We start from the raw sequence: 25,051 nt of genomic DNA, 5'->3' as shown, positions 1-25,051 counted from the left end.
AACCTTATTCCTATTATGTTGTCATGGCAAACAATTATCATTTTTAGTGTATTTATGACATCTATTTAGAGGGCAGCAATTAATCAGTGCCAAATCATTGCTTTCCATATGGCTTTAGGATGTAATCAGGATGGATTGGGCCAGTTTGGGGTTTCACCCTACTCTTTTTGAAACTGACTGCCATATACATGTACAGGTATTATTAAATCTTTATACCGAGGACTGATGGTTTAAAAGGTAGGATTACTCTCATGATTTATTTATCCAATTCTAAATGAACCACAGGAAGGGGGAAGTTTAGTTTATAGATGCTGCCAAATAAAGTCATACTTTTTTCAAGTCAATACCCAAGCAAGTTGACACTCCTGGCCATTGAACACAGGACCGCATGCACCAAAGGCAAATACCTTAACCATTAGGCCAATCAGAAATCACAGTCAGAAATTTCCTGCTGAAAATGTCATTACCTTTTGAAATCCTTGTTTTGAGACTTTCATTAACATATTCTACTAACATGCACTAACATATTGAACAAAAAGAAATAAAAAATCCAAATATGATGGGTCATTTTTTGTGTTTCTGTGCATATTTCAGCCAAACATTAACCTAAGTGTGTGTTCAAGTGTGTGTTAAAGAAAAGAAGGGTCAAATAGAAGTCATGCAAGGCACCATGCAACACTGTAATAGACCATATAATACTTCTAATAAAGCAAGCAAGTAGAAAAGAAGCCTGAAATTGGGGATAACTGTCCATATTGTTGGTAAACCGCCACCTTGCTCTTATTTGGTTGATTGGATGGGATGATAATTTGGTTGATTATCTGAATGATTGGTTAAATGTCTTAAACATGTAGGAATATGTAAGTGGTGGATAATGTAAAGCTTATGAATTGATTTCACCAGTTGGTTGATAAACAGATAAATACATCAATTGATTGATTGATTGATTGATTGATTGATTGATTGATTGATTGATTGATTGATTGAGCTGGTGGCTTTCATGCTGAAGCTTTTATTAACAAATATTTAAAATGAATGAGAAACTTTGATAGTAGACGAATTTATCGATACTGAAAAGAAAAAGACATTAGAAAGGTTAAGAGATTATAAGATTGTGCAATATTTTCTAACAAACCAAAATATTTTAAATATTAAGTAGTGCTTGTTACCACTTATTTGATTCAAAATTGTTGCTTTGCTACAAAATTAGTTGCACATAGTCTCTTAAACAATCTTCTCCTACATAAATACATACCCTAGGTGAAGGTTGTGTGGCTTGTATCAGAGTCTGTATCTTTGCTGATTGTGCAGCTGGTTCAGTAATCATTCCTGGAATGCTGTAAGGATTGGTGGTCACTGTCGATAGTGGCTGGTTTCTGTACCGACACTCCAACACATTACGGATAGCTGAGAAGGCAGCTGGGAATAATACAAAAAGTATGGATGGTTAAGACATGCTCAAATAATTTATGATATTCCATTATCTTTGGGCCAAAATGACTTGACTAAAAGTGCCAATATTTGCTCATGATGTAGAAAATATTGTGCTTTCAGATTGCTTCACCATGTCCTTGATAATCTTCAATTTAAGTGCATTCTTTGCTGATCAGTGTAGAATAATGTTATACGCTGTTTTCATGCCACATTTACCCATGTTTATTATGCTAAACATAGGGCTGTTAACTCAATGTAAATTCTAACACCTGTTATGCAATGTACTGAATTCATAAATGACAGGAGACAAAAATGTTATTATTTTCATTTGATTTAAAGTGAATGATGTAATGTTTGTCAAAATCAGGGATGTGAGACATGTATCTACATTTACTCTTGTCCAAGTAAGGGAGTCAGAATTTGACTCTATCCAAGTGAGGAAGTCAAGTTTTGACAGCATGCTCAATATTTGAATGCAGGTAGTCGATGCTGAAATAGCCATTTTTAACATAAGGAGTTAATTTTTGGAAGAGGGAAAAAGACAAACAGAACTGTTATGAACACTTAACTTTGCTTATTGATTCATTCATGGAGCAATTAGGAAAAAATACTTTGTACAGTTAATCGCTGAAATGGTATGACAAAAGTCTTTACAACCACTACTATTTGGTCACACTCACTAAGTCGTAAACACTGTCGCAGGATTCCACCCCTGGGCATATTCTTTTCAGCTTCTAGCTCAGCAAATGTCTGGTTACTTGCAAACACCAAGACATCTACCAAATTCATGATTCGATTTATGAAGGAGATACCGACATCCAATGGTAGACCCTGTGTTGCCTCAATTACATCCGCTCATGCTGCAAAGAGAATTAATACGTGTCACTTGCAATCAATAACATGTCAAATCCACAAAATAACATTTATCTTAGCTATTTTTAACCTGTACAACCTGTTTCAATTGATTGGGACCCATCAGTGTTTCTGTTATATCTTGGAAGATTGACTTTTTCAATTACAACTTAAAAAGGCCAGGAGTGTGTTTCACTAACATTTACAACACATCATCTCAAAATCGATCACAAGCTACGATGCTCGTTTCATTTCACTAAGATTTACAAGTAATAAACATTGTAAGTAACAGTGATTTGTAACAGGAATACATTGTAAGGATATGAGTAAAGTGTTGTCATTACTTTACAACAGTTTACTTACGCTACAATGTGTAAAAAATTCAGTGAAACACACCCCTGAACTTACAAATTTTCAAGGCTTGGCCATTTGCTGTTGTAGTTTGATGTCAAAATCATTAATTGCCAGGTCAACTGGTTCATGCTACCTGCATTCGGAACCATGATCAAAATGAGCATAGGACCTCAGTGTGCAAGGCGATGGAACAACTGCTGTGCCAACTCGCTCTCCCAAAGTGTTAAAGATATGTAAAATCAGTGCAACACATTTCAACCCAAGTGTATTTCAATGTAGAAGTTTTCCCCATGATCACTGGGAAAGAACTGATATGTGCTCATCATTTTGATATAGGTTATGTTAATAATGAACCTGATGGGTACTCATCATATTGATACAGGATGTGTATTAAACGCACCTGTACATGTATGTTTGTCAGTTTATAGTGCGTAATGTGAAATCTTAAGGACTGAGATGAGTCTCATCTACAAATGAGTCTCTGTATTGAAATCTTATAGAAGTGATGACATCAAAATGAATGGGCAATATCAACATTATGTTAACACAGGGGCATAAATGAAGTGACTGCAATGGACCAGATGCTTATTTTGGTATGAACCTGGTGGCAATTAAGAGCTTCAAATGCATTGGACAAGTTATTACATGGCTTGTCAAAGTGTAAAATTGCCAACTTGAGCCACTTAAGTCAAATCTCACCAAAAGGCACTCATTGAAAATAGCTTGCATGATTCTGCTCAACGCAAAAGTATTTTTAGAAAATCCAGACAAGGTGAAATGCTGCTAAGCAAGCTTTAAAACACACCGGCTGGTCCAAACTAAGGCAATGAATATTGATTGAATAATAAAGTAGTGAGCCCCGACATATACTGTAATATCAATTCTAAAATTGAATTATCAATTTGTGTGATTGTGTATAGAAGCAAGTAAATGTAACCTGCAATGTTAGAGGGTATAGGTACTTAGGGTGGTAGGTTTTGAGTTGTAGGAGACATTCAAAATCTGAAATCAACCAAATGCAACATCAAGTACAATCATGCAGCAGCAAAATGCATCAAATGCCAAAAATGGATGAAAGTCAACATGCATCATGTGTATGTGTGTAGCAATAGACACTCTATATCCAGACAAACCAGCATTCAACTATATGCAACTAAAACAAGTGACATTTCCAAACAAATCCATTCTGTTATCAATCTGAAATAGGCTGATATGCCAAGTTTGAAACATGATGAAATGAAACTTGAGGTTTAATAAGTAAAAAAGATGTATATATATATATATATCGTATGTCCTCAGACTAATACGTCCCATACACAATCAATACCCTAGATGCAGGATTGGATACAAAATAATGTTTCTCTTCAATATTTTTGAAGAGATCTTATCTAGTTTGATTTTATCGAACAGTTGGACAATAAATTTAATATTGATGATTGTGTGTTATCACAGTGCATATTTTGTAGCCACTCTTGTATCTAGGGTCTTTGATATTGATCAATAGGCCGCATTAGCCAAAATGTTAAAACTGAAAATTGGTATAGACCGTTCTTGGTTGTCTGTATACACCATACATGTAACACCAAAAGCATTTCCTTATTTATGTTGTACACAGCATTCACAATATTAAAACATGATCAATGGATTGATATTCTTGATTCTCAATTCATAATTGTTGAAAATAAATATAACTATTCTCAAATATGAATGCATTATCAGACAAATGAAATGGCAGAATGTACAACAGTGATTCTGAACGTTATTTATTTGAGGACCACAAAAAAAGCGGTCAAATGCATTTCAAACATGATGCTTGATGCCCAAGTACACCCAGTTTCTAATGTTTTCCTTCACATTTTAGAGTTGGTCACAGATCAAATATTACTTGTTTGTGTGCCGTATTTGGCCTGAAGACGGCCTGTTGTATATTGAAAACCCTTTCAAGTAAAGGGTTTTTAAAAATATTAGGTATAATTTGAACCAAACTTGGTTGCCAATTGTCCAAATACATTTGCCATACATTGTAAAGCATATTGTTTTCAAATCCATCCTATAAATCATTTGATATACGTTGATATTTGTAGTCGACACTGAACTTACGCAAACTAGTCTTTTTAATTCGGTCTTTGATAATAAATGTCAACTTATTTAAGATGTTACAGAAACTGTCAACTCTGAAAAATATGTTCTTGCAGCAAACATATGTGGGTGGAATTTTCACTTTCCGAGATATAGATGGGCAACTTTTCCTCAAAATAAGCTTTACATTGAAATATTACATGTCCCTATTGATTGTTTGCAAGGTATAAAAATCAGTTAAAGAGTTGGGGAATCCTTCATTTTCAATTGTTTCAATGGACCATATCTCAACACAAGCTTTGCTAACACTATATCCCATTTGTAGTTGATGATCACATATAATGTTAAAAGCAAAGAACATAATATTGTAAATTAACATAGATCCAAGATTGATATCAAACATATTCTGCAAAAATCCTACTTGTCTTTCAAGTTTTTAAAACCACCACAAACTTACATCAAATTGAAAGTGTACACAATGTGAATTTACAGCTACCCAGTTATCTAACACCCATCAATTTTTTTCCAAGTTGATCCAAAATGACAACATTCATATTGAGATAACCAGTTAATATTTTATTTCTTCTGTGGTCGGAGCTGTGCGTATAAGTGGAGGAGACCACACCACTTCTATGCGATTGCCGATCACCAGCACATACCCAGACCACAGACGAAATAAAAAATTAACTCAAATGATAAATTGTCGACAAAATGCAAGGCACATGCAGGCATGATCACATCATTCAAATCAATTATTCCAATTGAAATTCACAAATCCCCTATGGAAGACTTGATTTTAAGCTCCCACACAAAGGGTGTAGTTTTCAAATAAAGTCATCAATTCAGGTAACCCCATTTGAAATTCACACCCCCTATGTGGAAGATTAAGGTCATGTCTTCCATAGGGGGTACATGTATATGGATTTCAATTGGAATAGCTTAATCAGCATGCAGAAACACACTACAGAATGAAAACAGGTGTGGTGACTACACATGCAAGAGAAAATCTGGTGTTTTGCAAAAAGAGAGAGAGATACTGATACCAACATCCTCATTTTCCTCCTCATCGTCATCCTCAGAACTAGGGGAATCAGGTTCACTAGTGGGGGTTTCAAGCTCAGACTGTGCCCTTTGAGGAGGACCATTCTGTAGCATAAAATAAATAACATTTGCCTCATACAACACAACTTGCTGGAAGATGACAGGGAGATAGGTGATGGGGGAAACTTGATGCACCACCATCACATACTGCAGGGATCGACAGCAGATAGAGCACACTTTTTTCTTTCTTTTTTCCCTTCATTTTGTTTTGTTTGGGTTTTAAAATGTTACTTTTGTTGCAAACAAATGTTTAATTAGTAATGTTCCTTTTACAATATCCTTAAAAATAAATAAATATAGACTATTCCTAATGATTATGTTATTGCAAATTACATCTATTTGGATACATTTTTTACAAATCAGGTCTTCAAAATTGTTGAAATGAGAACAAAATGTATAATATTCAATATAATAAAGTGGGTTTTTTTTTCAATAAATAGGAAGCACAAGTAGGGTTTAAAAAAAGGAAAAAAGAAACAGGTTTCATGCAAAAAAGGGGATCTTAGGGGACAGAGCTGGTATGGATGAAACCTGGAATTACAACTTGAGGATTTCAATACGAGTCTGAGAGTAAACAAAAGTAGTGCACTCAATCTGCTGATCCCTAACATCAATCCCGCCACAAACATGCAATGGTGCTTTATAATGATGTGTACTTCAACATCTTGCTTAGAAGATTAATAATGCAAAGGTAAGATAATAAGGTTTTCAAGTCAGGAATCAATCTTGTCAGGAAAGACTGCAGGGAAGATTTGGATTGCACATCCGGCATTTGGTCCTTGTTTAAATCAGTCATGCACACAATCAAATAAAGGTTTATATAGGTGGGTAAACAGAAGTACACCTGACACTAATAGTAACTACTTGGATTTAAAAGCTGCCATTGTTCATAAGTTATTAAATAAAACAAAAATATCAAAATATGCATTTTGTTATGAAAGATGTCTTTTTTTTAAATTTCACATCTCATTTGTGACAATCAGGCCAGAAAGTCCAATATCATTCACACAGCTTGAAAAACAGGGGAATATGGAACTGAGATTTTTGGGAAATATTAGCTTGCTCGTGGGATATCTTGCTGTGACAAAAAAAATTGCGTTCTCAAGATTCAAAGTTGTAATTTGTGTTCATGTCATACTCTATTGATGATTTCAAAATGGATACAAATTCAATGCATATCATTTCTTGCTCAATTTTCATAAATAAGATGTCAAATTAAAGGATACATCTTCTGTAACAAAATATATATTTCAGATTTTTGTTTGATTGAACGACTAACGAACAATGGTTATAAAACAGAGTAGTTACTTTTGAGCCAGGTATAAATAGTCATTACAATGAAATTTGTTTTGTTATCATGATATACGATAGGTAAATAAATAGCTACTGGGCATCATATTATGAGTTAGACCACGTTTATGAAAATGCTCCAATTAAAACTGCAATGAGGATTCATATTGAAGCTAATTGTTAATTGAAGTTAATATTTATCAACATGCAAATAAAAGTATTAAACTAGTGGTCATATACTACCTGCTGAAATTAGAGAAATGTAATAGTAGATTATTCCTTACAATTTAAGAAGAAACATGCTAACAGTTAAATATATTTGTCAAAACTTAGTTGCATAGATTTGCTTAGCTTACAGCTTATTTGGGCTATTCTATTCCAGTTGAAATTTATACACCCCTATGGACGACATAAGCTTAATCTCTACACAGGGAGTGTGAATTTCAAATGAGTTTACCTGAATGGGTGACTCCATTTAAAATATGTGTGTGAGATTAAGGTCATGTCTTTCATAGGGGGAGTGTGGATTTCAACTGGAATAGCCCATTTGTAAAGAGAAATGCATGTTAAATGTAGATATTTGTATTGCTATTAACATAACAGTCCAATGTTATATCTTTTTATGCAGAAATATTACTAATGAAAAGGCCAGAACTTTTATTGACTAGAATGTTTAGGTACTAGTGTTAGCTGTGGCATAATACCTTATATCTGCTATCAAAGTGACAACACCATTATTGTTCCTAATAAACGTCCCAAATTTTTAATGATAAAAATGACAGAAATGTGGAACTTTCCATACCATATTGTGTGAGTAAACTTAAAACTGGCATTGCTGCATGTCCAATATTGCAAAATTGTATGGACAAATTAAACCTCAACTTCTATCCAGTCCATTGCTAAATTATAGCAGAATGTTCATTTAAAGAACCAAGTAAACTATATTTATTAAAAATGCAATTTTGTAGTATTTATATCCTGTAACATGCTGCTTGTCATGGGCCACCATCTTGGACAAGATTTGAACCCAGAAGTGATTTTTGGCCTGACTTCTAAGTTTTAGCCTGACTTCTTAATTTTATTAGGAACAATATGGTATACCATATAGTTGGAAAGCAGTGCTTGTCACTGAAGCTATTTACAGAAAGATTACTATCTATAAAACCTCATAACATAACATTTGCAGACCTGTCAACCTACCAAAGTCATAAAGAGGGACATTAGGGCCAAAACCTTGTATATGTCACAAACCAGGTGCCGACAAATTCAAAGACTTGAGGTGTACAATACTGTCAGAATTCAGAGAAGGTTTTGCAGATCCAAATTTACCACAATAGATTAAAGAGAATGCTATAGGAAAATTTTGAAGTGAAATTTGCATCATTTTCTGCTGTTCTTACAAAATTTGCCATCACTGAAATTTTCAGAAAGCAGGGCTGTCCCTCTTTTTTCACTTTGGAAAACACCAAACGAGGGACAGTCCCTCAAAATGAGGGACAGTTGGCAGGTCTGCATTTGCTTCAGATGGTAATCAATCCAGCAAATATGTCATCAAAATGACTTTAAAAATTTACATATCATTTCTACAACATGATTGCGATAACCACTTACATTTCTGGATGTAGCAGAGGACAACATTGGCAGTATCCCTCCAGATGAATAGATGAGGTTGTCCATGATCTGGGAGACCATCTGGGTAACATTCTGGACAAAGATAGTGTTCTCTGCTGAATTCACATAGTCTATTATTGTCCTGGCTGTATTGCTGTAGTAGGTGACAATGGTAAACAAATTAATTCAATTGTTAATCATGCATAATGTCTGGGTAGTCTTGTTTGCATTGCTGTCCCAGGTTCAAATCCTGGTCTAGGATGATTTTATTTCTTCCTTGGCTAGCTCCAGGGAAAGGTACTCTGTGATCATACTATTAACCTCAAGAAGAAGAAACTTTTATTTAACAACCACCTTGTTTGGCATTTGCCTGATCTTGCTCCATCAGAACAGATATGTGAAAATTTATAACAAAATACTAAAGAATGGTTCCTGATGTCATAATTATTGGTTCATTATTTCTTTCAATGAGCTCTTGCATACTGCAAACTAATCGCATCGTCAGTATAAGACTTTTCAAACAACCTAAAAACATTGTATTTATAATTCTATTACCTTTGTGACCCATTATTTAAAATTGCGCACAGTGATTTGTTGAAATGCGCCATGTGAAAGACCTTAAAATACAATAAAATGGCCAGGGCAATGAACTTTATGTTCTTCTCGCACAACAGTGCACAGCGAAGCACTATGCAGTAACACATTCTATGCAAAGCAATATGCTATTATGCTTGGTTACGCATACAATATTTCCGCAATACGCACTGTCACTTATGCTTTGGATATGCGACATGCGTATGTGCTCCACCTTGAAGTAAACAACTTAAAATATTTGGACAAAAAAGTGAAATTTTCTCTTTAACTCACACTATTTTGTGGTAATAGAATGGAAATAATAGGTGAAGCATTATCCTTTACATCCAAATAACATGTCCACTGCAGTAAAAATGATGGGTTTGGCTGCGCCTCACCCATCATTATTTGGGTGTAAAGGAGAATGCATTTTCTTACCTCCTCCAGACCTGCACATCTGTTTCTATAGCAAATAATAAATCAGACATCATTCTCTGATGCATATGTGACCAACAAAACTCAGGGATACGGTAAGGTGCTTGGTGCGGTCCCGGGCTGAAGAACCTGGCTGGATTGCCGGCTGCAGCAGCTTCAGCAGCTAGCCTCTGTTGCTCCTGCCATTGGCTGCTGGATAAAGGACGCTTGGGGTATTGAGGTTGTGATTGGTTGGTGGCTACTGTTGTCGTGGTTACCACTGCTGCTTGAGGCGATGATGAGGATGATGATTCTTCTAATTTTTCCACTTGATTATCGGAGGTTTCCTACAGATTTAATTATAAAGATACAACCATTTTTCTTATTATTATAATTGCACTCTATTTAATAGGCTTCTGTAAAGTGCAATAAAAGACTTTGTATTTGTATTTACAACTTTCTATTATTATCAATATACCTGGGGGCATAAAATCAATTTTGTGGGTACTTTTCTTGATAAGTACTTTATATTTCACATCTAACCTACTGGCAAAGATATTGTCATAAGTCATTGACATCACAGCAGACCATTTGAGCTGTAATTAGCAAGAATGGTTAGTACATTTCAAAAATGTATATATACAGAACAAGTTGCTAAGGCAACTGGATAATTTAAAAATTGATTACTTTATATTTAAAACATAAAGAAAATCGTGGAATGCAGTGTCTATGTCCTTGAACCTCAAATTACACACAATCTTTGTAATACATTGATTTTGCAAATATTAATTTTGTCAATTTAGTTTTACTTATTTATGTGGTAATACACTGACTGAATCATTGTTGTAAGGTTCTAACACATACATTTCAATTTGTGCAACATTTATGCAAGCAGTTTATACTTTTTTTTTTTTTATTTTTTTTTACAGCTGTCAGGTTGCCATCCGTATAATTCATGGTAATGTTGTTTTTCACCTTATTCTAAGACTTTATTAAATTATAGTCACTAAGAGAACCCAGCTAGCAGAAATAAAAAATGTGATTATGTAACTACCGATGCATCAGACAACAAAGGGATTATTACTGCTGCTTAAGTTTTCTCTTACAATATTCAATCAATTCCAACAAATGAGGTGTACAAATTACTGTAACTAAATTGTCTTTTTCATGGTGTTTTCAAATACCATGGGCATTATTTATAATGGCTGAGTTACTTCTCTATATTTGGCAGTACCATCATGCACCAAGGACATATGAAAATATAGATCTTTGTCTGTGTGATGTGATCAAGCAAAATCAGCCTGAAATCAGATCAAATCAAATTCTACATATTTATTCCTAATAGTTGGAATTTGTTAGCTTGATTTCACTAAGAATCCCATGTTTCTATCATATATCGTTAGAAAGTTATTCAAAGTTTAGTCATCACAAATGCAAATGAATTACATAGATAATACTGACACATTTTCATATATATAAAAAATGAAATAAATACAGTTAACACACTATATCTATTCAAGTGGATCTCAAGGCTTTATTGTGACGTCAACTATCCCACAATGCATCATTTCAGGGCGCACTTCAACTATAACTTACACTGACAGCACTCATCATTTACACAACACCTCATTTCAAGGACAAGGAGAGTAATTCTTAACCGAGTGTTATGTAAATGTCCAGTATGCATACAAGTTAAGAAACAAAAAACAACAGCAAAGGCTGACAGCTTGAACTAAGGCTAACAATAATGCAATTATTTACGATTGCCGGGCAAGGCAAATTGAGATGTAGGAGGGTATTGACTATGAAGCAAAATCATCAAAACAAGAGAATATTATATAACAGGTGAATGCAAATAACAGCATTAATGTTGACCCCATATTAATAAGCTGTGTTACACCTGTCTTAATGTAAACAGTAAAAAGTCAACAGTTTCAACAACTACTGTCAGTTATATATCTCAATGCAATTTATGCCCAGTTAATCAGTGCTTTCAATCACTTCCAAGCTCTTGTTTGCTTCAAGCTTTACAGGTATTACATATTTTATATGCCGCCTGGGTACACTGGAAACCTTGAGCTAGAAAAATACAATTGCAATTATTGACGCACATCATTTTCAGTGTTTGTGATGCATAATTGGATTGTGCACTGAATTCACATCACAAGTAATTGGCAAAGAAATGTAACATCTAGTGTGCTGTTGCTTTCTTTACGATTCATGCGTGCAAAGCAGAATGCGAATTGCACTTTAATAAGCAGGCAGTTGTGGCATCAGCTGTCCCAAATTGACAGAGTGGGTCAGTGGCAACGTGACTTGTGTATTGGCCAGTTGATTATAATGTAAACTAAAGGAACCACATATCTTGAATGTCAGTATGACAAATACTACTATTAAAGCAGTGTGTGTCAGTGGCAACGTGACTTGTGTATTGGCTAGTTGATGATAACGTAAACTAAAGGCACCACATATCTTGAATACTTTGTCAGGATGACGAATACTACTATTATAGCAGTGCATGTCAGTGACAATGTGACTTGTGTATTAGCCAGTTGATGATAAAGGCACCACATATCTTGAATACTTTGTCATTATGATGAATACTACTATTATGATGCATCCATTCACTGTTATATTCCTTTCTCTCTGTCTATTGTGTTGCAATGTTAACCATCATGGTGAAGCAGAATTACAATTATCACTAGCATGGGATACAGGTAGGAATACATCTTGTAACATCCACTCTGGTAAGCAAGCAGGTGGACATCCAAGCTTTCAACTGCAAGCTATCTCACCTTCATACCTATGTCATGTAAATATATCAACAGATCAGTCAGCTCTTCTTCTACAACTTGAAGACATCACTCAACTTGACATACTTCATATCACAATCCAAGATATTGATTTGAATTGCCCTGTACAACATGCGGTCATCAGCAGTCAAAATGATTCTTGCTCAGCCATTTTATTTCAACCGAGACTCCAGATTAGTCTGGAAGGACATGCCACACTTGGGATAAGTGAGACAACAACTAATAACTCATTTACTTGTCCTACAGTGGGAGAAGATATGAATGTGTATTCAGGGCAACCATCCACACCACCCTGTACTTTAAGATGGTACTCAGATACCACATATACTTGTGAGCTACAAGTTGAATCCAGGTGTACTTTCTACTTTCCTCCAGATTGTAATGCTAGTTTGTCATACAGGCAAGTCTACTTTCAATGTTATGACCAACTCAGTTTCTACCACAATAAAAACTTTATTCTCCTCTACGAACAGGAATTTGTCATTCTAGATCTTGCTAACAAGAACATCACTCAAGTTGACATTGAAACATTTCAAGATTTGACCACCTTACTTGAGTTACATTTACAAGGAAATATGTTGAAGACCTTACACCCACAAGCTTTTGATGGTTTGGGGAGTTTGAAATATATCAACTTGATGGAAAATCAACTTGTTTATTTAGCTTCTGATATATTTCAAAACTTGAAGAATCTAACAGTGATCAGGTTATCAAACAATGCACTATCAACACTTGCAAAGACTTTGTTCCAAGGTGTAAGAAATCTTTTATCAATTTATCAGCACTGCAATTATTGTCATTATCAGATAACCAGATGAGCACTTTGGATAGCATACTATTGCAAAGATTAGATAACTTAAAAGAACTGTACTTGGCAAGAAATAATCTCATTTATATTCATTTTGATTTGTTTCACAGTCTGCACAGCTTAACCACACTCAACTTAGAAGCCAACAATTTAATAACGCTGCCTGCTACAATTTTTCATGGATTACGTAACCTTGCTTCACTGTGGTTGTCATCCAATAAGCTCACTTCACTTGATAGCAGACTATTTCAAGGATTACACAATCTGAAAAGACTCCATCTTGAAAATAATCGACTGGTGTTTTTGCCATTCAATTTATTTGTAGGCATACATAATTTAGGCAGGCTATTATTACATCACAATGAAATAACCAAATTGGAGGCTGGCATATTTCAAGACTTGCCTGAACTACGCACTTTATCATTAGCTCAAAACAAACTAAGGTACCTTGACATTCAGCTACTTGCACGGACTGTTAAAATGACCGACTTTGATTTGGCAGACAACCATCTTAATGACATACCTGATATTAGATTCTTGCTGCAAATAAACTTCCTCAATGTCAGAGGCAATAATTTGTTCAACATTGATAGCGATACATTTTCACGTATGTTTGCTGGCACTCAATTACACACAAGTCAACATGAAATATGTGAGTGCTTTGTACGATCTAACGTCAAATGCAGCGCTGAACATGTTCGATCACCATATCTAACATGTAACAGATTGCTATCAGACAGAGCTTTAGTAGCCTTAATGTGGCTTATTGGTTTGAGTGCAGTCGGTGGCAATGCTTTTGTTTTAGGCTGGCGGACCAAAAAGCATGAGCGTAAGAATCAAGTCCAATCAGCACTTCTGAGTAACTTGGCTGCGTCTGATTTACTTATGGGTATTTATATGATAACTGTAGCTGTGGCAGACATATACTATGGGGAACACTTCCCTATGTATGCTGAACTATGGCGGACAGGTGTAACTTGTAAGTTTGCTGGAGCACTGGCTATTATATCCAGTGAAGCCTCTGTATTCTTTGTAACACTAATAAGTATTGATAGGTTTATATGTATAAGATATCCATTTTCAAAATATAAATTCAAAAAGAAATCTACCAGGATTATGATTATAACAACATGGTTCATTTCGTCACTAATTGGTATTGTCCCATCGTTTTTAGCTGGGAGAAATACAAACTTCTATGACAACTCTCATGTATGCATTGGTCTGCCTCTGACTCTAATAGAGACGTTCTCAACATACACAATAACAGAGGAAGTTAACTTGGGTTACTTTGATGGCTATGTCAGGGAAACATCACATTATATGTCCGAAGGCCAGAAGCCGGGAATGTATTTTGCAACCACTATCTTTTTGGGTCTAAACACTTTATGTTATGCCATAATAGTATGCTGTTACATTGATATCATTAGAGTAGTGTACAGATCATCCAAAAGAGCTGGTTTAAGCAAAGAGATGAAAGACCAACTCAGAATGACCATCAAGGTAGCAGCCATTGTGGTGACAGACTTCTTCTGTTGGTGTCCGATTATCATAATGGGTGTTCTTGTCCAGGCACAAATTCTTACATTACCCGCTTCAGTATTTGCATGGTCAGTAACGGTCATTCTACCAATCAACTCTGCTATCAATCCATTCTTATACACCATAGCTGACATTATCAGTAGCTTGTATAAGCAATACAAGGCTGCACGTGGTACGTCAACACCGCATGACCCTGATGACCATTCAAGGCACGCCCCACAGAGCAGCTTGGCAATGCGTTCAACCAGAAGGGTAGCACCTGTTTCATTGCCTACTACAAATGCCGTACATTCTAATGTGTAAGATGATTATTCAAGGCACGCACCACCTAGCAGCTTGGCAATGCGTTCAACCAGAAGGGTAGCACCTGTTTCATTGCCTACTACAAATGCCGTACATTCTAATGTGTAAGATGAACATTCAAGGCACGCCCCACAGAGCAGCTTGGCAATGCGTTCAACCAGAAGGGTAGCACCTGTTTCATTGCCTACTACAAATGCTGTAAATTCTAATGTGTAAGATGATTATTCAAGGCACGCACCACCTAGCAGCTTGGCAATGCGTTCAACCAGTAGGGTAGCACCTGTTTCATTGCCTACTACAAATGCTGTAAATTCTAATGTGTAAGATGATTATTCAAGGCACGCACCACCTAGCAGCTTGGCAATGCGTTCAACCAGAAGGGTAGCACCTGTTTCATTGCCTACTACAAATGCTGTAAATTCTAATGTGTAAGATGAACATTCAAGGCACGTACCACCAAGCAGCTTGGCAATGCGTTCAACCAGAAGGGTAGCACCTGTTTCATTGCCTACTACAAATGCTGTAAATTCTAATGTGTAAGATGACCATTCAAGGCACGTACCACCAAGCAGCTTGGCAATGCGTTCAACCAGAAGGGTAGCACCTGTTTCATTGCCTACTACAAATGCTGTAAATTCTAATGTGTAAGATGACCATTCAAGGCACGCCCCACAGAGCAGCTTGGCAATGCGTTCAACCAGAAGGGTAGCACCTGTTTCATTGCCTACTACAAATGCTGTAAATTCTAACGTGTAAGATGATTATTCAAGGAGCCACAGACAATGTTGATAAAATCATAGAAATGTACCCTCTGCAAGATTAATATGTAACATTGTTCATGACATAGTCGGAAATGACTGTCTTCACACGAATTGACCAATCATTTTGCTAGCTACATCTTCTATCAAATTGTACATTTAGACATGACATTTATCATTAAATGCATCAGACTATTATGCCATCTTTAGATAGATAGCTACTATACAAACCTATTATTTTATTATATCAAACCCAGGTACTCGTAATTAGTAGTGATGTTTTGCAATCTTACTGGCTGGTTTTTTTCTTCTTGATGGAGCTGTATCCAAACTAGAGTCCATTTTGTCTCAAGTAATGCCAAGTTGGATTTTGCAGTAGCAAAATCGAATCACACGCTAACCTAATCCTGTGGGGTGCATTATACACACAAGTATAAGGGCGATTTGTCCATACGCTGGTGGCGCAACTGCGTAAATGCACTGATTTGAATCCAACACGGCATTACTCTCAACTTCAAACCAGGGTTGTAGCCACGGTGGTCGGCGCTGGTCAGCAGTAACCAGTACTCAGCCTGACCGACCGGCACTCAAGGGAATTATGGGTCTTGCCGACCAACACTAAAATGACAAATTGTCCTCAAAACAGCTGTCAAATGCCATTACTGTCAAGTAATTGGCATTCTGATTCAAGTTTCTCCTAATTTTAGCCAGCACTAAAATTTGGCTAGCTACAACCCTGCTTCAAACTATTATCACCTGCTGACTTAGCTGTAGCGTTGCCAATTCATTTTTTCTGGATAAGCTGATTGTATGCATACCTTAGAAAATATGCTTAATTTCTCAGTCATGCAGCTTATTTTCTCAGTCATGCATACAATCAGGTTACCCAGTAAAAATTAAATTGCAACACTACAGCTAAGACAGCAAGTGTGAGTATTGGATACAGCTCGGTCAAGAAGAAGCAGTCAGGTTGTGAAACGTCTTTACTAATTGTGAGTACCTGGATTTGACATCATGAGATCAATAGTAATAATTTATATAGACAATCCTGATGAATCTCTTTAATGTATAATGTACAAAACAATGTAAGATAAAGTAAGGCATGCAATAGTTCGGGTTGTACCTAGCCATAGAGTAAAAAATGTGTAATCCATTTAATATATGTATAGCCTATAAGCCAAGTTGTAATTACAAAAATAAATGTTTGGTTGTCCTGAACTGGCTGACCCTATCCTTTTGCAAGCCATTTTTTCTACTTAATACTGCTCTGCAAAATTTTTTCACAAGCCAGTATGGTAAGTGAAATGGAACAATCCATCTTTCACTCAATGCTTATATTTCTAGCATTAGACATGTATACTCTGGCCTAGCTCACTAAACAGACATTAATTACTGCCTTATCAATAGAGGTGAAAATCCTGTTTTGAATGCCCAACCACAAATCCCAATCATCCCTATGGATGCACTAACCAATTAACAGTTCCCCTTTGCACACAAGGCAATAGTTGACTGTGCAGAACATTTGATTTATCATAAAAATGTGTCAGAGATTTCAAAAGTTGTGAACCTGACCTGAAGGGGCAATTATCAATTGGTGAGCAATACTGGTTTTTGCTCACTTCTGTTTAGATGCGGTGGAGAGACTATATTGTAAAACTGGACATTTTCATGTGATAAATTTTTTTCCGCTTTACCAATTTGTAGCTGTGTGCTCAGTTGTTTATAAATTCATAATTCTAAGCTTCCTCACATTGACCTATACACAAATGTTTTTATTTTCATGGTAGCTGCTTGAAAAGCATGAGAATAAATGTCCTTTTTTACCATAAATCCATCATTGCTGGTTTGACAACTCTTTGTATTAAGAGCTAAAAAACAAACTAAAACAGTACCAACTGATGAAAAATTTAGCATGACCCCTTCGCTTCCGTTCAAAAATTCAGCTTTCCCCCCCTCCTCTTTCCTGTTCAAATATTTCAGATTCCCCCCTTTTGCTCACAAAAAAATTTTGCATTCCCCTAAAAACCCCATTCCCACCCTTGAGTAAATAATGATTGTCCTCTCGTAGATTCAAGAAGTGAACACAAAACTGTTTAACAACAACATCCAACATTTAGGTTAAAAAAAAGACAAAACAACCAATGTTTTAGGAGCATAAAAACATACAAGGGAAAAATCAATTAGGTGGAAAAAACAGACATGTATTTTTTCCATTTAGTATAAAGCATGCATCATCAGCTTCAAGAGCATATTGAAAACAATGTAACAACAAACATGGATTTAGCACACTGACCTCAAAAAATACTTGAATTGAATGAATTTCACTTTGCTTTTTCTTATGTTGCCAAATTTCACCGTTCTTTTAAATTTGGGGTGCAATATCATTTGAAAATGGGTTATGGAGAGTATTGCTTGTCTTTCAAAAAGTTGTATCACAATTTTGTATACCACTTTAAAGTTGTAAATTTGTATAATCCTGCTCACCTTTTCAGCAGGTTCCTTGTTGCTATCCTGTTCTCTCTCTGGTTTCTCATCTGTATCTTTGCTGACAGGCACCACCTCTATAGTTGGTTTGACTTCTCCATCTCCTGTAGGTTCCTCCTCTTTCTCTCCTTTTCCTTCTCCTTCTCTTCTTCTTCACCTCCTTCCACAATCCTCACTACATCATCAATTATTCCATCTAGAAATGACTTGACATCAATCTCCCTCTTACTGTGTAGTGAGTCTGGATCCAGTTCTGGTACAATTCCCTCTTCATCAGGGATCACCTCAGACTCCATGTAGCCCCCTGTCATTGCTGCTAGGGCACTGATGGAGTTGTCACTAAGCATGGCATTCTCTAAATCATTACGATCCAGGGCAGCAGAGAGACTGGGAGGACTACCAGGACTTCCGGTGTGACCGTGGCGACGTTGATAGCGGTCGTATGCTTTCAGTAGATCGTTTTTATGATCCTCAAAAGACACCTGTGATTGGTATAAAAAACATTTGAATAGAGTTTGGCTCTAAACAATTAACATAAAGATTGTGATAAACTACACTACCAGATTACTATTGTTGAAATCTCCAGAGGTACTTCATTGGTACTCTAGAATACCTGTGTGGTACTCAAGAGTACACACATTGGAATCACACATACAGTACACACACTGGTACTGAACTGGTGCTGCACTGGTACTCTAGTCTAGAGTAGCCACAAAGTAGCTGGGCAGCAGTGTACCTCTGGAGGCGGAAGCAATAGGAAGCTGTGTGCTCAATGGAGTAGCCAGCGTTTTGAGACCAGGGAGGCACAATATGGCAAATATACTCACAGCCTAAAATGTTGAACTTGTTTGGCTAAATATCATAATTTGGGAGATAATAGTTGCATCCAAGTCAAATTCATCTGGTTTCAAAAAAGCTTAAGCTCTTTATGATAGAAATGCATATTTTTCAGATTTTCAGATTTTACAGATGATACAGTGAGTATGTCCATTTTACAACAAGAATTTTGTTTCATGTAACTACATTAACATTTTCAACAAAACATCTTATCATCATCAGGTAATTCTTTTACTGGCATGTGGCAAAATGTACCAACAGTTTGTGATGTACTAAGGGATTGGAAGCGGTACAGGTACCGGCCCCTTTGGCTATGCCACTGAGTGCTCTACAGAACTATGACAGGCTTAACCATGTAGTGAGCATGGTAAGCAGAAACTTCCTCCTGTTGATGAATTGCTGCCAGCGAGTAAGCCACAAAATACTCACTGGTAGCTCACGCTTACATAAAATCAGTTCAATTGACAGTGCCCTAGATAAAAGTGGTCATAATAAACGGCTGTGGCCGTTGCCTTCCAGCAAAAACTATGTCATATATTAATAAGCTGTTGAAGTTTGCAATGGACTTGATACTGAAGCTTGATATTAAAGCCTTCTTACCTTGGAATGTATAATAGATAGCGTATCCACCCATACTCTCCATCCACCCCATTCATACTTCATAGCATGATGTAGTAGCATCCTCAGTAAAGAGTATACCATCTCAGTGATCTTCTTCTCCTCATCTGATTTGGGATAGATGTATGCTAAGCTTATCATCCAGTCTTGCCAGACTGAACACTGAAGTAAAATTCTGAAGTTGACAAAAAGAAAGAGATGATTGCATTTAGGATGACAAACAAATACAGACATCACAACTGTGTGAATGCACACACATATGTAAGTATCATCAATTGTAGACATCAATGTACAGTACTGGAGTATATGTCAGTGTCAATGGTAGGTACCTGCACTACATTTATAACCTCATGAACATACACTCCTCAAAGTAATTAAAGGATCAAAATATTTCATCCAGATTATCTTGACCATACTTGTACCTAATCGAAATATCTTTTTATATTATGTGGCTTTACTAAACACTGTAAAAAGTTTTGTCATGACTGTTTCATCTTATATTTAAAACATCTTAAAAGATAATTTTGTTTTTGAACAGTATTGAAAGAAATTTTTTGATCCTTTAATTACTTTGTGGAGCGTATAATGTAATCATAACACATTTTATTTTACTTGTAAGAAGTGCCAGGAAACTTGCCATTTACATTGTACATTCAATTCTTATTGCTACATCAAGGATGTTTTCTGCCATTTTTTTTTGTGTATTTTTGAAGAGAGGTGATAATTCCAATTCATCTAATACCTTATTTATCAAAACCTTATTTTTATCTTTGAAGTCATTTACCTTCTATTTTCTCGGCTGTGGTTGAATAGTAGTATCATGTCAGACAGGAAAAGCCTCTTCACTTCCATGAGTTGTTCACTATGAGATGATTGGCGTAATAACTTGGCAATTACATGAAACATGCCTGAAAAGAATATTACATAAGTTATTGAAATTAAACACTGCACACAAAAGAGTCCACATCAGGCAAATTAAACAAAAATTGTTTCCTGCCAGTGGCCTGCAAACCAAAAACACAAAATGCATTTTTTTCCCCATTTTTTAGAGCAGGATATCCTAAAATTAAAAAAGTTGCACATATAGATCTCCTTTGGTTCACCTCAAGCTCAGTAGGGATGTCAATGTGCGATTAACTTTATGTTTGTGATTACTGCACCAGCGAAATATACACCTATTTCACTACTAAACTTGAGGCAAGCCAGTGTATAGCCAAGTCATTTATGAAATAGTTAAATATAAAGGTTTGTGCAACACTGATGGTTGATTTGGTTTTATTATTTATATTTTAAATAATTTTTTTTCTGTCTTTTTTTGAGTGTGTGCATGAAAATTCATTTTTAATTCATAACCACATCAATATACGCGATACATGCGATCCAATCATTTTTATTTATTTGCCAAAACGCAAAAGCTGAACTAATATTCGACAGTGGACCTCCACGTCCGTCAGCGTAAATATAAGTAACCTCCGCGCGCTACGTGTTGTGTTTCAAACAAATTGTGAGAGTGCTGGCCACCGTATTTGGATTCCGCGCTACCATATTTGCACAGATTGTGATTCGCACTTCTGTTATTGATCATCCTGTTTTAGCCTGATCTATTTTTGGATAGGTAAAACGTAAAAATTGTGTGTTATTTTGTAAAGTGAAGAGATGAAAGTGATGGCTATGAATGAGGTTAATAACTTTGCATCTGTAATATGTCGGGCAATGTGAAAAATCTAAACATGCTTCTGAATATCAGGGCTGCACACTCAGGATATTCCTCGGTTCCAAAGGCAAAATGTTTAGATTTTTCACAATGCCCTCCAAATAACAGATGCGCAGTTATTAACCTCCAAATAAAACAAATACAAATACGGTACAATTGATCCACAAAAAGAAATGCACAGCACGTATGAGAAACAAACATTTTTGTGATTTAGTTTGAGAGGTCATAATTCTTAACCTGATTACGATCATTGAAATTGATGTAAATGGGCAAAGCATTTTGTTATCTGTAGTTTGATACCTGACTTGTGCAAAAAGAAATCCAAATCATCCAGATTTTACTGATTCTGTGAAAATTGTCAGTCCTATTGTGAGAAAACATTGAGACTACTAACTGACCTGGATTCATGACTCTGTATGTCTTGTCAGGCTCAGCATGTCTTGTGGTAGATATCTGTAGACTCACTCTTTCTGTCAGCAGCTGCAAAGAAATCAAACAAAACTTGTTTATGCTGGTGGTTTCATACTTTCCTGCCGCTTGCCATTTTGCCGCTCTGAATAAGATTTTGCTTCACTGCGCAGTAGCACCAGAAACACTAGCGGTGACCAGCGGCAAGCCGATATATATCGATCACTCCACCGCTTTGCCCAAGCAGCAGCATCGCTGGGAGTTGAATTCAAGTCAACTTGGAGCGCGTATGAGAATAAAATACAATTTTGGAGTAGTGCTGAGCGGCAAGAGTGGCTTTCAGACTCATGCTGCTGTCGAACAGCGGTGCGCCGCTCAGCTTGCAGAAAAGTGCAAGCGGCATGATGAAGCGTCATGCCGCTCAGCGGCAAGTAGCAGAAAGTATGAAACCAGCATTACACTATCATTTATCTACAGAATAAAAGCTGAAAAAATGACTATATATTATAGTCATTGTATGTGTGAAACTGCAAACATGAGTTGTAGTACAAGCTATCCTGAGATTGTTTTGTAATTCAGTAACTGTAAGATAGCGAATGATTACTGTGAACACTATAAACTGTTCTGTAAATCACTGTGAGAAGTGGATAAAAGTATTCAATTACTAAAAGAAGTGTGCTTGGGTCAGATGATCAGAATTTTGGGTCCAGGTTACGTGGCCATCCCTGGCTAAATTTTCTATCATTTATCACAATTTCCTGTCATATAAAACCACATTTTACAAAATTGGTGTAAACCTTACAATATATTTTTTTTAAATTGAGCTACAGACTGATGCAGCTAAAATGGGTCAAATCCCTAGTGTTTACACTAATATTCACTCCTTGCAGTCACCATGTTTGAATGTAGAGCTTCAAACTGGCAGCGTACAAGAATGAGTATTGAACCAATCATTCATATAACACCAAGTAAAGCTACAAAAGTTTTCCTTTCATGGCTATCCAGTTTGAACCGTGTAAGGGGTGAATGAAGTAGATTTGATCCACTAACCTCAAACATACAGTTGTACATAGTAAGTGATAATGAATCTGAGTTGAGTTGCAGTCTTTCTCCCAGCAGTGAGTACAGATTACTACCATACATCAGATCCATCTTCCTCCTGAAATACAAGTAATAATGTAATATCAAAGCCATGAATAAAACAGACACTGGATATCACTTAGTTTCATGTAGTCAGCTCCTGACTTAGATGTCAAGAGCCTTGGTCCAGAGGATCCACAGCTTCCAGGTTCACAGATCAAGTTCAGATCAAGAATAAAATGTTCACATGTCTTTCCCAACTTGAGGTAAGGGAACAACCTAACAGATTGATAACATCCTATAAAAGAAATTACTTTCGTTTGGAAGGGAGGGGTTAACAACATCAGTGTGAAGAAGGCAGTTTTCAACATTTCAGGATTACGTTTCTGGCAGGGAGGGAGGGGGTCGGCCAAGACACAAAACTAGTTTTGTTTATAGGACATCATTTATCTTTGTGTTGTTCCCTAAGGAAAAAATGTATAGAACAATCACTTAACCTAGAGTAACTTTTAATCACCAGTTTTTCTAATTCACTCATATAAATCAATATTCTTTTTCACAAGAAGCTTTCGTGCGTGATAATGTATGTTCAAGACAACAAAATTAGGTTGATTCGTTCTCTTAGAAAATAAGTATGAAATTTTCCTTCACAAGGTTATCAACTGTTGCTGTTTCTACTTTGCCCAAACAAGAAATCAAGAAGCCAATCCTGGTTAATGATTAGGGTACAGAGTTAAGTAACATGGTTTGTGGGGTGTCTTGAGACAGTTTGATTATTAACAGGTACTCAGGTCTTGGGGTTTTTTGCGAAGGGGAACTACAAATCACTTGTATTTGTGTGTTTGTTTGTATCCTGTTTGTAACTGGGAGTTCGTAAGTAACCATTCATTAAAAGCAGTGAGAAATAATGCCGAAGTGATACAAATACATGGAATGCTTCAAATGCTCTCACACATAATACTCACTTGTGTGGTAGGCGACTCAGGAACAGTGACATCACTTTGAGGGCCATTGCACACACATGTTCATCTGCTGATGCCAGTAATTTGTACACAACTCTGTAAAATCAAGTTTAAGAAAATGTGGGTGAGTGAATTCTCAAGAAATGCAAACAAAGACATACGCTCATTTCTTGTTAAAAATATAAAGACAATTTTTGTATGTAAATCCTGACCTCACTTGCCACATCCAACTTAATGAGAGTTCGCTCTGAAATTAGTGGATTTATATTCAGGTTCTTATGTCATAAAGCTGTAAAAACCTGTTTTTTTGTAAACTCTATGATTCAAATAATGTACATATGATCCTTTTTTACTGAAATTTTTGGTTGAGATTTTAAAATTGTGACATCTTTGAATAATGTTTTTTATAAATCAGTTCCATATGATCATAGAGTTGGGAGTAATAAGGTCGCTGCATACGATGACTCTAAACAGTCAGTCTTTGATATAGATTTTTTTACATCCATAGCGGGGTTTTGTTTTTAAATCCCCATACTGTTATGACTTAATGTTACTTTGCTAACACAATACATCTTTTCTCCCACATCTCTTCATGCACTATTCCAAAGTATCTAAGACCCAGTCCACCCAGATTTTCGTCATTGTCATAATTACCCGATTATGACACGATTATGATTAATGAATAATGAGAGCGTCCACACGGTCAGCACATTGTCAACGTGTCATAAATTATGGTTATACACATGCCACGGCAATTACTAAGACTATTGAGTAAACATGAATACAACGACAAAATGCGTACACACAGGTAATTTTCATCTGCAATTACAACACAATCATGCTACAAACCGACCCAATGATGGAAATTTTCATCATTTGCCAATGATGATACGGTATTAATATCATAATATGATTACGACACAATCGTAAGCAACTGGAAAAAAACGCACTCGTGTGGACCGGGTCTTAAATCTCATGTCTGTGCATCTGTTTTAATATGCCATGCTATAAAGTCTGAG

General features: G+C 36.1%; 1 protein-coding gene across 1 annotated transcript in view; it reads right to left on the bottom strand.

The window, feature by feature from the left end:
* The window catches only part of LOC140160214 (neurobeachin-like), a 411,951-nt gene that overhangs the window by 253,291 nt on the left and 133,609 nt on the right, over nt 1-25,051 (bottom strand). The window contains 12 exon segments of the mRNA XM_072183491.1: nt 1,256-1,419; nt 2,115-2,288; nt 5,739-5,865; nt 8,722-8,875; nt 9,733-10,055; nt 18,414-18,536; nt 18,539-18,895; nt 19,851-20,043; nt 20,653-20,776; nt 21,981-22,062; nt 23,041-23,149; nt 24,036-24,128. Of these exon segments, the coding sequence (XP_072039592.1) occupies nt 1,256-1,419; nt 2,115-2,288; nt 5,739-5,865; nt 8,722-8,875; nt 9,733-10,055; nt 18,414-18,536; nt 18,539-18,895; nt 19,851-20,043; nt 20,653-20,776; nt 21,981-22,062; nt 23,041-23,149; nt 24,036-24,128 (2,023 nt within the window).

The sequence above is a fragment of the Amphiura filiformis genome, chromosome 9 (assembly GCF_039555335.1).
Source record: "Amphiura filiformis chromosome 9, Afil_fr2py, whole genome shotgun sequence".
NCBI classification, from domain to species: Eukaryota; Metazoa; Echinodermata; class Ophiuroidea; order Amphilepidida; family Amphiuridae; genus Amphiura; species Amphiura filiformis.
The sequence above is the reverse complement of the archived record's forward strand: the minus strand, read 5'-3'. Positions and strand labels throughout refer to the sequence as shown.